Raw genomic sequence first — 15,035 nt, 5'->3', positions numbered from 1 at the left:
TGAGAAGTAAAAGCAGGCTGAAGTCAAGTATGTGGCCCTGTGTGCATCCCTCCAAGCTGTGGGTTAGGTGAATGACCTTAGAAGATGACAGGTATTCACAGCTTCAGCTCTAATTTTACTTTTGTATATGGTCTCTCATAATTCTTGCCACTCGTGCACAGCTGGGGATTGCTATATCCATTCTTACTTATCAAGCATTCCATCACTGAATGTACTGGCCAGTGCATGTTAGAAGAAAACCAGTCAAATCCTTCAGATATCTGAGTTTGCTTTTGTTCAGATGAAGCTGTTTTCTAACTACTGACATTTCAAACCAAGCCTTGTATTCAACGGAACAACAGAAGAGCCAACTAAGTATAAGGAAAATTTACAGTATTTTAGGGAATGCTGCGGAACATGGGGAACAGCAAGAATACCAGAGCATAAACAGTAACTATACACAGCAGGTGCAGCTGCATATATTCTGGTACTATAGTCAGCCTAATTGAGAGAAAGATTCAGCTCATATAAATTGTAACACCCCCATGCTGATTAGCAACAGGCTTTCTAGGCTCTATGGACTGTACCGACCTCAGTTCCATTGACTGCAATGACAGCTTGGACACCAAGTGAAGACAACTAAATTTAGGTGTTTTGATTTTTCAAATGCACTGCATTCCCTCTAACTTCCATGGCAGAAATCTCATTTAGATAAAACTTGTCTCTTGCCAGTGTTTTTACGAAGTTACTTTACTGATCAGCACCAAAATAATTATTGTTTGCATAAATCATACTTTCCCTTGCCAAAAAATATGCTCTGGCTAACAAAGGTATCATTGCAAATAAAGTATTGAAAAGTAATAATGTGAAGAGTTACTACACCTGGTTAAAATTATGTTGCCTCAAGTAAGTAGTGGCTTTATTAATTTCTAGATCATTGGCTAACTCCACATAGTGGGAAGCTTTCACCACGTCAACACACCTGCAACAGAAAGCAAGCCATGAAGATAAACAAAATGCATCTGTGCAAATGCCTCCAAGTTACATATTTCTTTCAGCTAATTTACTTTCTGAACTGAATCTTCTTAGCTAATCTTTCTTCACCGTGGCGAAGAGCACTCTGATTAAAAATACTTGTAAGAATACTTCAGTCCCATAACCTACCCTAATTATAGTATCTCTGCTCTCTTTTTTTTAAGTCAGATGCCTAAATATCACTTTACTTTCCACCACTGAGCAATACTTGATGTCAAAAACTGACTAAAATAATTTTTCAAGCCATTTTCTTTGGCTACATTTTGTAAGGTAATTTTTCAAATTTCATCTCCTGATGCATATCACCAAACCTATAAAAAAGATTAGTGAACAAAGCCAGAGACTACAGATAGTGTCCCTGAGCTACATCATAATAATAAAGTCATAAGTAAAGACATCAGTAAGTCTCTTTCTGGCCATCCCCCAGTCATTTGTGGCTTAGGGTCTTCTACAAAAAAAGTGCAGAACAGAAGGCAGCAGACAGTTCGGATGTTCATTCACAGCCACCGTCTTCCAGGGTTTGATGTGATCTACTTTAAGCTGCCTGATCATTTGAAGTAAGACCTTTATTTATTGTATGCATATCCTGTTCTCTCACTTGGAAAACGGGCACAGTAAAGGAACAACTTGTGGGATGCTTCCTTAACCCCCTTTCACTATTTTTTTAACTGGTGGAAAGCCACCTTCTTTCCTTCTAATTGTTGGCTGTTTTGCCAACAGAAGTTCAATTCAACAAACTGCCTGCAGCTATAATTGGTTCGGCATGTGGACAGTCTTTAGACAAATGTCTTTTACATTAGAGGAAAAGTTGTAATAAAAATTGGTAATTTCTTCTTTTATTACAGATGTCTTTGCAACATCAAAAAGCATTTTCAACTGTTACTTTTAACATCTTTTAACCATAAAATGCAATGAGATCTAGCTATCCAACTGCTCTTTATGAAATATGACAGAATAGTCCCAATATTATGTCACATTTTAAGTAAGAAGTTATGAACTCTGAAGACTATTGTCCCCACTTTATTTCTCTAAATAAAATGAATTTGATTAAAAGTACATTTAATACTCAGAGGACCCATAATAAAGTTTATAATTAGAAAAACTAAGCTCAAGCTGCTGGTTAAACTTCTTCACTGGGCTTGAATACCTCAGCGTAAAATAACAAAGACTAAATCTGTTCTGATACACAGAAAACAATCCCACACATCTCAGCAGAAGTTGTTCAATTAGCCAGAACAGATTTGAGAGTGTGTTACTCCATGACAAGTCTTCTGTGGGTAGCACTAAGGAAACTGAGTATCTGACAACCTTTTCCAGTTTTTCTGAACAAAAACCAAGACACACAGCAAACAAATCTGACTTGCTCATGCTAACAAATTAGAAAACAACGACCGAATTTTTCACAAGACATACTGTTTAAGAATGGCAGAAGTAGGGAAATTATAAGATTAGAATGATTATTAAACCATCAAACACCACCTTGTGGACTTTAGCAGACAATACATGTCCGTCTAAGAGATTATTTCATATTAGTATAGACAGCTTTCTTAGTGAATTATAATTATAGGACCTGCAAAATTTGAGAATAATTCTAACAGGCCATAAACCCCAGGTGAAAGACAGGACTCTTTTCCCACCAAACATTCTTCACTACCCAAACACTAACACATATGTTAGTAATATTGTGCCTGCAATACACAAAATTCATTTGCATACATGTTATTTTCCAGTGCTATCAAAATACAAACAATATCAAAGTAAGCCCTTGTAACAGAAAGCTAAAAATAAATTTTGGAAAAGTTATACTATTAATTTTTATACTGTCATTATAGGAAGTGTGTCTAACAGAATTTGTTTTAAAGAGAAGGGTATTCTGCTGTAGAAAATATCACAGAAAACAAAAGCTAAGCCGTAAATTGAAAAATAAAGTCCAAATGATGAACCGTGACAGCAGCCTATCACTGTGTACACTTGTGTAAATATTTTAATGGTAGATTAAGTTTATAAATATAAACATTAACTTTATAAACTAAATTCAAAGAAACCTTTCTTAAAATTTAGATTCCAGTGTTTTATATAATGACTCTATGGAGTGATCAAAACTTCTTAAGCACCCCAAGTCTTCATTATGATATCTTCAACCTTACAGTAAATACTAGCAATCACTGCCTTCAGTATAGCATTTCTCTACTGAGACTTTTAAAAGCTTTTCAATTTTGAAGTTGAATCTTCAAATTAATTTGAACTTTTAGAAGCTCTTTTTGTGTGAATTCAGAACACTGCAAAATGTATAATTAAGAGTTGACTTTTGATGATAAATTACAGAGTACACTCTAATGCTTTGTTTTGTTTGGGGGGCAGACTGAAAATAGCCTGGATGCTGTGTCTGAGATGCACAGAGAATAGTGTTTCCCAGGTTGCTTCTGTGCATGAACTGGTTTCATAACCAGAACAAGAGACTGACATAATTTAGACAAAAAGAAGCCTCACTTTACTCTTACCAGTCATAGCCTACTGCAAAAGATGTCTCGATTGCCGGTGCAATGAGTTTAGCAGCTGTCATGATGTATTCCTCTGCCAACAATTTCCTAAAGAAAAAAAACCCAAGACCACAACACAAAAACATGAAAGAAATTCTTCACTGCGTGGGTGGTGAGCCAATGGAACAGACTGGCCACAGAAGTTACGGATTCCCCATCCCTGGAGGTCTTCAAGGCCAGGTTGGAGGCCTGAGCAACCTGGTCTAGTGGGAGATGTCCCCGCCCATGACAGGGGTGCTAGAACCAGATGATCTTTAAAGTCCCTTCCAACCCAAACCATTCTATATTTGCATACGATTCTACATCACCATTTCAAAAACATATAGAAAAAAACCCAAAACAAAACATGTTCTTGCTTCCTCCTCCACTCAGGACAAATCTCAGAAGTCAATGTAACCAGTTCCCTGTTAACACTACTCCCCCGTATCTTGATTAGGGTCTTAGTTTTTTCTGTTTTCCTTTCCCTGCACACTAGCTGTATTTTTAAAAAAAACTCAAACACTGCAAGTTTTAAGCAGTGTAACCTGTAACATTTGGGGTAGATACTCTACTTTAGGGCAATACACAAAACTGAGTGATCCAACTGGTTCTTCTGAGCATGTCCGTTCCTAAGAATTGGGAGGACAGTTTTGTAACAAGAGCTGTGGACAGGTGACAAGACTGATAATCATCAGAAGCTAAAATTCAAGGCACCACAGCCAAGAAAGAATAGAGTCCATCATTACCTCTCACGTATTATTTGACTTAAACTGTCATTTTTAATGGCTTCAATCAGTAGATTCGTATGCAGATCATCCTGGAGGGAGACAAAACAACTGCAAATTATGCCAGTATACAAACATCTTAATTATTTTACAGACAATATGACTGCAAACATAAACTGATGCCAAATACATAGTTTATAATGTCACTTACTTTCCACGTTTGAAAACGCTAGCTTCAGTTTAAAGTAGTTTTCTAACCGTACACTCTGAAATTCGGCATTACAACTACTTCAATCCTGTTTTTCTGCTCATGTATGTTGTCACAGCTCACATTAAGGTTAACAGATATAGTTCATGTCGTGTATCACACCAGGAAGGCTTCAGATCACAGTGGGAATATTCTCAAGCTTAAAAATATACATTTGCTGAACTCTTGTGATATTCAGCAGATGAGGACTTGTGCTACCTCCTCCTTAAAATAACTTGCATGATCATCTTATGGTTTTTTCCACACATCTCTGTTAGCTCTAAGTTATGCAGGGTATGCTAGGTAGCCACCCCTTTTCCTCATTTATTGAGGATAGGTCATAGATTTATACAAAATAAGGACCAGAAGGAAACTGTGATCTTCTCTCTGACATCTTCATAAAAAAGTAAAGAACTTGGAATGTCTGTTAAAACTATAGCTTGCCTACCCTTAGAAATAACATCTGCAGTCTCAAGGCTTTCTTTCAATGAATGATCTTACATAGTCCTCAATTAATTCAAGGGATTAATGATCCTTACTCTTACATAATTTCTAATTTAAGAAATTATATTAAATGTATTAAAATATGTACATATATATCAATAAATATATCTATATGCTTCATACATTAAATTTTATTTCCTTATGCTATGACAATAGGAAACAACAGCTACTCATAAGCTGCAAACAGTTTGAAGATTAGTTATATATTTGATGTTTAGGACTGAAAAAGAAAGATTTGCATCACCAAAAAAAAGATTGCTAGGGGAAAACAAAAGGCTTGATCTTTCTATAGAGGATTCTTTTAAGAGGGACACTAAACCTATTAACTGTTTTTCCCTCTCTTTAGCATCCCAGAAAGTCAAAGGAAGTCCAGTTTCCAACAAAGTCTTAATAAACTAAAACAAGCATCTGTAAATGTCACTACAATTTTCTTCTGTAAAATAACACTACAGTATTACAAGTTTTATTAGCACTCACTTGAGGAAACTTGCATTAACCCACTCATTGTTTTGCTCCCTTTATTTTACCTTAAAAATACTTTATTAAAGTTTTATATAAATGAAGATGGTAAAGCAATAAGTGAGCTATGAAAGTAAGCCCAAATGAATTTCAACAAAATTATTATGAAAACAATTATGTGGTGTGGGTTTTATGTACATCATATCCTTTGAGGAAAAAAAAGATTTAATGTTCTCTCATTATTTAAATGTTCTCTCATTTTTTCATCTGAGCAGTACTGCCACACTAAATTCATGCTGGTAAAAAAGTTCTTTTAGATACTTAAATACACATCAATTTCCATATTCAGTACAGTCCAAGCATTCAGTATCTCTTCCTCTTTCTCCTGACTTACTATATAAAGACACAGTTTATTTATTTCAAACTTACATTTAATAAAATGTATTTGTCTTCATAATCCACTTCCAAGGGAACTTCGATCAGGTTTTTGAAGGCTTTCTTCATTTGCTCACCATTTCCAATAGCAAAATAACATAGGATCAGGTTGAAGCCTGCCTTCAGGTTTGGAGATATGCTCATTATTTCTTCAAATGAAGAAATGGCATCAAAGTATTGGCCAGTTTTAATAAATGCAACTCCAATATTTTCCATGATTTTTATCCTAAGTAAGAAATCAGGTTTAGATTATATTTTTAACTAATAAATCATATTGTATGTAAAACTTGTATTTCATAACCATGCCTCCTAGAAGAAACTCACCTCATCTGTTTGTGGGAACTAGTAATTTGGTCTAGAGCCATACGGTAGAATTTGATAGCTTTGGAATAGTTCCGTTGTTTTAAATATATATTTCCCATATTTACCTTCAGTATACCTATCAAAAGGAGTCAGTGAGTTAAAACATTTTAAAATTGTTTCAAAGTGACAGAGTAGAACAACTTAATAAATTTATATTCATTATAGGATAGCAGTGTCCCTTTAAAGCAATACTGCACAGAACTGCCTTCTGTGAATTTAACTCAAGAGAAGATGAGAGAGAAGATGAAGTAGTGATGAAACCTAGACTAGAACTATCATGTAAGATGTATTCTGATGTTGATTGTGAATTGAGGGATGAAATAGAGATTATTTGCAGTGCCCTCCAGGAAGACAGCTGCAAATAAACATCTCTGAGAAAATACACCATAGGAGTCTCAAAGATATGCAAAATACTAAAAGAAGCTTTCAGGAGAGAAAGATCAAGTCAAAAGAGAAAAAATTAGTACTAGAGAAGACCACATGGTGTGTGTGGTATGAGAAAATTATGTATTTGTCTTTATGTTCAACTTAGTCTATGGGAAAAAAAGACTTCATGAGCCAGTATAACAATGTGGTTTGGCTCTCCAAGTCAGAGACTCTGAGTATCTGTCACCCACTCTGACTGGCAGACATGAGGGCTGAGTTCTCTGTGTACCAACACCATGCAGATGTAGTCCTCATTTTGAATGCCTGACTACCAATTTTAATCCACTTTGGAGTATAACCTACCTCCACTGCTGAACATCTTGTTCTTCACTATAACTTGGTAAGTAGTCAGCGCTTCAGCATACATTTCATTAGCAACATACTGACTGGCCAGATTGAGAAGAACCTATAGAAAATTGGAATTATAGGTACAAGAAAATATATTGTCCTCTCAACAGTAATAAACTTGAATTCATAGTAGATAATTTCAAATTAATTTTACCTTGGAACTATTGTCTTTAGCACTTGTAAGCATCCCATCTTTATCAATTTGCATGAACAAAGAAACATTATAGAGGAAACAAGTTTAAAAGCTACTTATTCTAGGTAATTCTTTTATTTTGTACATAAATTACTAGCATTCAAAGTCATGCTACATGGGCCTTAGACCTAAGTAAACAATGCTATAATGCAAGGTTATTAAAAATATTCACACAAGATAATTCTCAGAAACTGTGTGTAATTTATGACTCCCAACATGTGGAAAATTGTCCTAATGCCTGTGGTCACTCCGTTTATAAAGTGAGAATTTTTCCAAACTGCTGTTTCACAACAGAAGTGCTGTTGGTGTCAGGTAAAATTCCTCTGCATTTTTTCCACAGCTTTACTCTGACCTTCATGGCAAAATAAATTACCAGGCCTGCCTAATTCAATATATTAATTGTTAATAATTGTTTCTATAGCACTAGCTGGGGTACGAATTTAAAAACCCCTCAAGTATTTTTATGTATGTCGTACCCTTTTTTTTTTTTAAAAAAAGTTTACTATTTGAAAACCAGAATGTAAATCTAGATACCTGCTTTAAGATTCATGAATATTACTATATCCTATTTCATGTAATAAATTCTCTGCCACTTCATGGGTCAATTTAAAGGCAGCATCTGATCTTTCCTGTTTTCTCCTCTTGGCATATTACACTCTCGAGACAATTTATTTCTGAAGTACAGGGTCTACATCTGCTATATTTTGATATGCAGGTTTTACATGTGAGTAAATACCTGAAATAGATATTCATGTGAATTCTTCTCCACTTAATGTGGACTACATGATTTCTCTGGTACTTGAGATTGCATGGGAATGGACTCGATGACACAAATGGATCTCCTCTGGTACACTGCCAGAAGCATTACAACACAGACTCATAAACACACTTCAGGAAACACTGGCATTTCTGTTCAGGAGGTTTTTTTTAGCAGCATTTCAGTCACTGAAGATTTTTTAAGCACTTACTGTGTAAGTAAGGTCTAAGTTGATACTTTCTGGAGGAGCAATTTGTTCACGTTGTCTCAACAATTCTCTTTCCTGTCTTCCAGCCTCCTTTGCTTTCTCCAGAGCCTTAAATAAAATACTAGAATTTAACAGTGCCTTGAATCTTACTGACTCAAGATGACAAAAATACATTCAAAACAAGTATGAAGAGAATATATTCATGTCTATTTTCTTTAGATGCACAGACTGCACCAAATGCCTGAAAAAAACACTCTAACCCACTGAAAGGTTTTAATTAGCAATAAGCAGACATACGGTTATCTAAGTCTGCTTAGCTTATAATTATGTACCCAATCATAACCTTCTGCAGATTGGTGTCAATGCCCTTCGTACAAGTAATGCTCCGGGTCTAACAAGTGCCATTAGCAGTCCTGTGTGCCTCCACAAGGATGCAATGATTAAGAAAGTAATGGTTACTACTCAAGGTGGCTGTTTGGAAGCCAGTGGTGAAGGAAGTACTTCAAGATACAGTTTGATTCCTAGTCTGTAAGATAGAAGGCAAATCCAACTTGGCTATTTTATAGATAATGAGTTAGCAACTTTGATGACTTTCACAGGAAAATGGATATTCTACTGGGCTTGTCAGAAACAAACATCCTAGAGGACCCTTGCAATGGTCTGATACAAGCTACATAAGAAAAAACCCTTTGACATCCAAGAGCATTCTTGACCAGACATGAAAGAGGCTCAAGAAAAACTAACAAAATAGATTGGTTAATTAGCCACTACTCAGTGGCACAACATTGCTCTATTATCCTCTGTAACAGAACAAATACATTCAAACTGTCTATTGGAAATAGCTCCTTATCCATAGTAACCTTTGATCATATCTAGGAACTGTTAAATGCTAGCTAGCCTGGGCCACAACTGGGCCAGTACAACTAATTCATCAGACCCATCTGAAGAGGTCAATGGACATAGAGGGAAGGGAATTTTTGTAACTCTGAAATCTTAACAAATATATATGCCAGAAATACACCTCCTACCTCTTTTTTTCAGCAAAGCAAGGTATCACTAGACTAGAAGAGTCATAACAAAATTAGAATTAAAATTATTTTAATAATTTGAAACACTTGACCACAAGTTAGTTTGAAACATCTATCTATACAAATTGCTCTTCACATAATGGCAGAAATGAAGTGAAAGCCAGAAAAACTACCGATTTCAAGTCTCCACAGCTATTGGCAACACAGCTTTCTTCAACCAGTTCATTCACTTTTTTTTCCAACTGCCTCATCTTCTCTTCTGAACTAAAATAAAAATAACAACAAAAGGATTAACACTAGTAATGTAACTGCAAACACTAAGCTTCTACACATTATATTCTCAATAAAACAACACAATGACATACCACATGTCACAACTAACTGGTTTTCCCATCAAAGAAAATATTGTGTGAAACTATGCTTCGAGAAGATTGTCAGAAGCTACCACATTCACATTTTCAATTTGAAAACAAAGACCTAAGAAAACATAAATCCTCTGACAAGAACAATACAGACAGGCAAATTTCACAAACCAAATTTGTTCAAGAGAAGTAATGACACAACAAGATGAGCTTTCATATCAAACACTAATGACATTAAATATCACATTAAAAACACTTAATTGAACCTTTATTTGCATAGACAACTTGAAAGCATTGCTTGCAAATGCAGATTGTAACAAAAAATTGTTGTTCTTCCAGACTTTTTCCACTGCTAAATAACCAAACATTTCAGTAGGATTCCCTATTCCTATATAGCTACATTTGGGGAACACAACTTTGGTGTTGGAAAGCTCAACGATTTTCTGAGTGAACTCCACAACGTAAGCACCAGCCTGCAAGTTCCAGCTCAAGTGCTAAGGTCAGAGGGAACAGGGAGAAAGAGCAGGCAAATTCTCCCAAGTTCTTCCCAAGGAGCTGCAAGAACCATGGTGTTCCTTGCCTGTCACACACACTTTCATGGTCCTGCACAATTCTACATAAGTATCACAGCATTTGTGTGGCAACAGCTACACCTGGGCTGCTGAGCTAGTCAGAACAAGAAATCACTGAAATCAGATATTCCTGAAAGTCAGTGCAACTGCTTCGACAAGTCAGCCAACCACATGCACAAATGTTTGAGGCACTATTCCACCAAGTTCAGAGTTTGGGCCCTCAAGGCTTTTGTAACTGCCTGGATGTTTGTAAACTCTATGCATGGTTGGCTTTCTGTTGCTGTTAATGCTTTGAAAGAATGTCATGCAGAACTGAACAAACCTGTCTGAAGTTTTCTTCTCCAGAGGTGAAGCAGGACCTCTCGCTTGGCCAAGAGGATCAAATGAAGAACCTGCAAAATTAACAGAGTATTGAAAACTACAAAGTAACATCTCCCTGTGGCAGCTGGCAATTTCTACAAACCATACCTTTCACAGCTGCCTTAGTGTAACCTGCAGCTTGCACTGCTGTCATTGGTCGAGAAACCCCATCCTCAAATAAAGAAGATATATTAAGATAATCTCACAAAAAATGATGTTTTAGACAATACAGACATAATTATATCTTTTTATATGTAATTTTTATATATTCTATGTATATTATTTTAATGACAAATTATTCATTGCACATCACGAAGTGTTAGAAAGTACTACACTGTTATTGCTTCCAACTCTGTGCTCAAATAAAATACACATCACTACCCTCATGCTTTCTGACAGTACTACATTCAAAAAAGGACAAATTAAAAGTGTAGTAATTTGTATAACTCAACGAACTTCTAAATACTTACATCTAACACCTACCAGAAAAATTCATTGTTCCAAATGAACATAAAATGTAAATATTGGAACTTTTACCTGTATATTTCCTGTCATGGGTCTTCCCATAGATGAAGGTAAAGTTGCCTTTGACTACAAAAATAAGTAAATTGTTTGAAATTGTCATTCATAAAGCATAAGAAGCCTATGTTACGTCTTCTCAACACTAAATTTTAAAAGTTGAGCTAACTCTCACGTAAGTCCATAGCAAAGGTCCCATTTATTTTACTCATATGCAATATACCTCCAGTGCCTGGCAGACCAAAAGATGTTGAATACTTCAGTTAGCACAAATTCACAATAAAGATTTTTTATGTATTTGGATATTCCTGTCAGCTCTTTTAAAAAGAAATACATAGGAAATTATCTGAGACAGCAGTACTTTCCATTATTAAATTATTGAAATTGCTACCTTTAAATTGAACAAATAATTTACACAAAATACTTCAGCAAAATTCTGTGTAGAGCTGATAAAATCTGTCACTGTATTAATCTTTCAAGTTATATTTTCATATAAATTTATTTTATCAATAAATACAGATACACTTTTTAACTGTCAACGGGTATCTCTTCCATTTCCTGAAGGTCACATACTGTCCTTCTGTGTAAGTGTTAAAAATGTAAAGAAATAAATGTGAAATATTTATTAGTAAGTACTTAAGTTTGCTACAAATATACAATACAAACAGACAAATATACAGAGTTCCAGGGCATGAAAAGGTATTCCCCTAATGCCCACTCAGAGGCCTGTTTTATTATTCACTATCCACACACATCATGATTGTTTTCCATTTTTATTGCTGAGGATGAACATACATTAGCAAGGATTTTCGTGTAGAAAAAGCAACTGTGGAGTGAAAGATAAAGAGCTGTAGAGTGGACAATGCTTTGGAAGTTTCTAGCTTTGCTATTCCAGATAAACATCTCAGTCTTTATTATCCTGAGGAAGTGCTTTTTTTATGCACTCATTTAACAAGACAACTTTTCCCCCTACAGCTTTGTACTACACTTAACATCTGCAAATATAACTGTCAAGAAAAAGCAGTGTCAAAAGTCTGAGCAACCTGATCTAGTTGAAGATGTCCCTGCTCATTGCAGGGAGATTGGACTAGATGACCTTTACAGGTCCCTTCCAACCCAAACCATTCCATGGTTCTAATACATCCAAAGCAGGTAGCAGAAGGTTCAGAGTAAAGGTTGTATTTCAGTGACGTAACAGAATTCAGGTGTTCTTGAAATTGTTAGCCAGCAAACTTGCATGAGATCTACAGCCATTTGTTGTCCCTTTTTTGTCATAAAACTTAAGGAACATTATATCCAAAAGCATTTGTTTTTCAAATTTTATTGAGTCAGGCTAACAGATATAAAAATTTATTTTAATAAAGGGGCATTTTAATCTGGATTGTTAAGAGTTACAATAGCCTAAGTATACCCAAAAACACAACCAAGTTCTTCTGATTCAACTAGAGGGGTTTCAGAGCCTGTACTCTTCAAGACTTGATTTCACCTTAATTTCCAGAAAACTTTCCCAAGCCCAGTTCCCCCTGCAAGGGAACCTGGTTAATACCTTGGACTCTAATGCCTTGTGCAGTACAGAAGATTTGCAGCATGGTTCAGGAGAAAAGAAAAACAACCAGTAACCATGCCTTGAGCAAGTGCAGAGTTGTGAATTAAAACTAATGAACAGATGCAGCTCACTGGAATTAAATCCTTAATTTAAAAGGGTTCACTTTGTGCATGGAATTAAATGGTACATATATTTTTTTGTAAATGACATTTTCATTAAGGATATAACAGAACAAAAACCTGCCCCAAATCCAGTTGCTAGAGGTCTTGGACTTGATGTGCCAGGAATTTTGGCTGTCACCTGGGTGGGAGAAAAAAAAGAACCAAACAAAAAAACCCCACAAATTAAAAACTGTATGTGTCAATTATTAGTGTTTCTACATAATATGATCTACATTAATGCAAAGTGTTTTAAAAGGTTCTCACAGGGGGTCTTCTTCCATGACTTGTTCTTGCTGCCTGTTGAAAAGCTACATCATTTTCTAAATCCTAGAAAAGATAAAGACATCAATGCTTTTAAAACCACAACACCCAAACTCACAGTTCCACAACCTTCAGACTACTGAAAGCAGATAGGTAAACAATCAAATATTCTTCACAAAATACTTGACTTGAAGATAACTGAACAACAGATTTTACAATTATATTATTTGTCTCTCTTTTTTGGTATTTTAGATTAGGAAATGTAAAAACTTGTTATTTTCTAAAAACACACAGAGGAAACAGAGCTGAAGTAATAAAATACAACAGGATTTTTTTTTCCATCCAAATGCTTATTACTTATGGTATTTCTGAATTTTGACATTAACAACTGCAATGCGAGACATTAAAACAGCTCATGTCTCTCAGGTCCTGCAGCAACTCCCATGAACTGGGCACTGGGATTTCACAAAAGATGTCAAGTCTTGCTACTGGGTTTCAACCAAATGATATCACTGTTGTCCCAACTCCACCACACCAGCAGTTACCCTAAAGTGGTCTGCAGGGCTACTTTAAGAAATCCCAGATGCTCTACCCAATTGCACAGAGACCTGCAGGATTCCATCCTACTGTGAGCTCCTCCAGCAGCAGCACAGTAGGAAATCAATGACCTACTGATCACGCAGTAGTCTCTTTTGTCAGAAAACTTTCTGCTGCACACAACCTGGGAAACACCCCATTGAATGTGCCTACATATAATTCTGATTTTATACTTCATAAATTCTAACCACTACAGCATCTTAGATTAGTTGAGATCTGCACAAGTATTTCACTGGAATAGAAAGCTACCAAAGAATTAACTATTCAAGAAGATCTCTGAGAAACTTCACGTGTTTCTTGCTAAATAAAGTAAATTTCACTTCAAAGCAGTTGTAAACTTGTACATTACTGTACCCATAAGTTTTCATACTTCTAAGTTAAAATTCTATGTATGAGAAAGAGCAAATATTTTACCTCTGTGTCAAACATGGGATTATAATCATTGTAGCCAGAATAGAGATCATCTTCATTATTCTCAGGAGCCAGATGCACATTTTGCATCATTTTTCTGTGAAACATTTAACATGCCAAATGTTATCTCGGTGGTTTTATATAAATATTTAAAAATGCAAAATATAAACAGTAGTAGTTTGATTAGTCATAAAAACTAGGACTCACCTATAAAGAATGGCACCATTTCATGGATTTATATTTTTGTTTGTACTTATACCAGTTATGAAAATTGTTTTGAAGGTATTTATCATTAAAACTAAATGATAATAACAAGTAACCCCATTACTACTTATAGAATGGTATCTTTCCACTGTTAGCTAACTCGTGTTTAAGATAACTCATATTCTAAAGTTAGTCTTTATAGGCCAAACCACAGTAATAAGTCTAATGAAAGATATTTCATCTCGCTTCAAATTTTCCTTTCCTTTCCCTTTCCTTTCCCTTTCCTCCTTTCCTGCATACTAATATCAACATAGCTACAGCTATGAAGCCATTTTAATTAAAATGGTTTTAAAAAGCTAGTATTAAAGAAGCCCGAGTTCCAAAGTCTTTCTGCACCAATATTTCCCTGCCTAATACGGTGCGTTCACCTGGCGGGCTTTCCCTCACGGAGGGCAGACACTAAGGTGTCTCACTTTGCCTTGCTACCCGTTTTCATAAAAAACCTCAAGAAGGCAACGTTTGATTTCATCGATAACATGAAGTACATGCCCTTTAGCTAGCAAGCCTCAGCCAGGACGAAGCGCACGGTTCCTCTGCAGAAGCAGCGGGATGAGGAGGAGGATGTTCCCCGCCGCTTCCCACCGTGAGCGGTGCCCCCGCGACCGAGCCGCTCCCGGCGCGGGTTCCTCCAGCGAGGACCCAGCGATGTGCCCCGGAGCGGGGGCGGCTCAGGGCACAGGAGAGACAGCCGCCCTCGGCCCGGCCGCAGCCACGGCCCGCTCGGCGCTGCAGGGCCGGCGGCGTTGCCGGGACACG

At 36.2% G+C, this 15,035-nt stretch overlaps 1 protein-coding gene across 4 annotated transcripts in view; it reads right to left on the bottom strand.

Annotated features, from left to right (window-relative positions):
- IFT88 (intraflagellar transport 88) overlaps positions 1–15,035 on the bottom strand; it is a 45,674-nt gene extending 30,639 nt beyond the window's left edge. For 2 of the 4 annotated variants that reach the window (XM_032099380.1, XM_032099383.1), the window contains exons 1-15: positions 14,769–15,035; positions 14,019–14,112; positions 13,011–13,073; positions 12,829–12,885; positions 11,058–11,111; positions 10,629–10,692; positions 10,483–10,552; positions 9,400–9,490; positions 8,202–8,306; positions 6,996–7,098; positions 6,228–6,342; positions 5,898–6,129; positions 4,280–4,350; positions 3,516–3,602; positions 862–961 (exon numbers count right to left, since the gene is read on the bottom strand). In XM_032099380.1, the coding sequence (XP_031955271.1) occupies positions 862–961; positions 3,516–3,602; positions 4,280–4,350; positions 5,898–6,129; positions 6,228–6,342; positions 6,996–7,098; positions 8,202–8,306; positions 9,400–9,490; positions 10,483–10,552; positions 10,629–10,692; positions 11,058–11,111; positions 12,829–12,885; positions 13,011–13,073; positions 14,019–14,108 (1,302 nt within the window). In that variant the 5' untranslated portion in view covers positions 14,109–14,112; positions 14,769–15,035. The other 2 variants (XM_032099381.1, XM_032099382.1) reach the window with 2 other exon arrangements.

The sequence above is a fragment of the Corvus moneduloides genome, chromosome 2, assembly GCF_009650955.1.
Source record: "Corvus moneduloides isolate bCorMon1 chromosome 2, bCorMon1.pri, whole genome shotgun sequence".
Taxonomy (NCBI): domain Eukaryota; kingdom Metazoa; phylum Chordata; class Aves; order Passeriformes; family Corvidae; genus Corvus; species Corvus moneduloides.
Note: the sequence above shows the minus strand (reverse complement) of the source record. Positions and strands in the feature narration are given on the sequence as shown.